At 46.7% G+C, this 242-nt stretch overlaps 1 protein-coding gene across 1 annotated transcript in view; it reads left to right on the top strand.

Annotated features, from left to right (window-relative positions):
• Window positions 1–6: 6 nt before the first annotated feature.
• The window catches only part of LOC104537541 (serine palmitoyltransferase 2), a gene marked incomplete at both ends in the record, with an annotated part of 10,901 nt that continues 10,665 nt past the window's right edge, over window positions 7–242 (top strand). The window contains one exon of the mRNA XM_010180450.1: window positions 7–15. Within this exon, the coding sequence (XP_010178752.1) occupies window positions 7–15 (9 nt within the window). The remainder of the gene's footprint in view (window positions 16–242) is intronic.

Here is a 242-nt window from a genome sequence, read left to right on the forward strand (position 1 = left end):
GCTCTAGTTGGCAAGGTATGGCTTAAGTCACTGGCAAAAGCTCATCGAACAAAGATTCTGCTGGTTGGGTTTTCCAAAAGCTACTTGTTTGGTTTTGGTTTTCTTCAGTGGCACCCCCTGCAGATATTCTCTCTGGAAGAGATAGGTCACAGTACGCATCTCTAACCTTTGTCAAAATCTCTTTGGGAAACGGCATCCATGGGACCTGTAGCAGTCCAGAGCTTGCCCTCTTTCAGGGAAAG

The sequence above is a fragment of the Mesitornis unicolor genome, unplaced genomic scaffold (assembly GCF_000695765.1).
Source record: "Mesitornis unicolor isolate BGI_N332 unplaced genomic scaffold, ASM69576v1 scaffold11383, whole genome shotgun sequence".
Taxonomy (NCBI): domain Eukaryota; kingdom Metazoa; phylum Chordata; class Aves; order Mesitornithiformes; family Mesitornithidae; genus Mesitornis; species Mesitornis unicolor.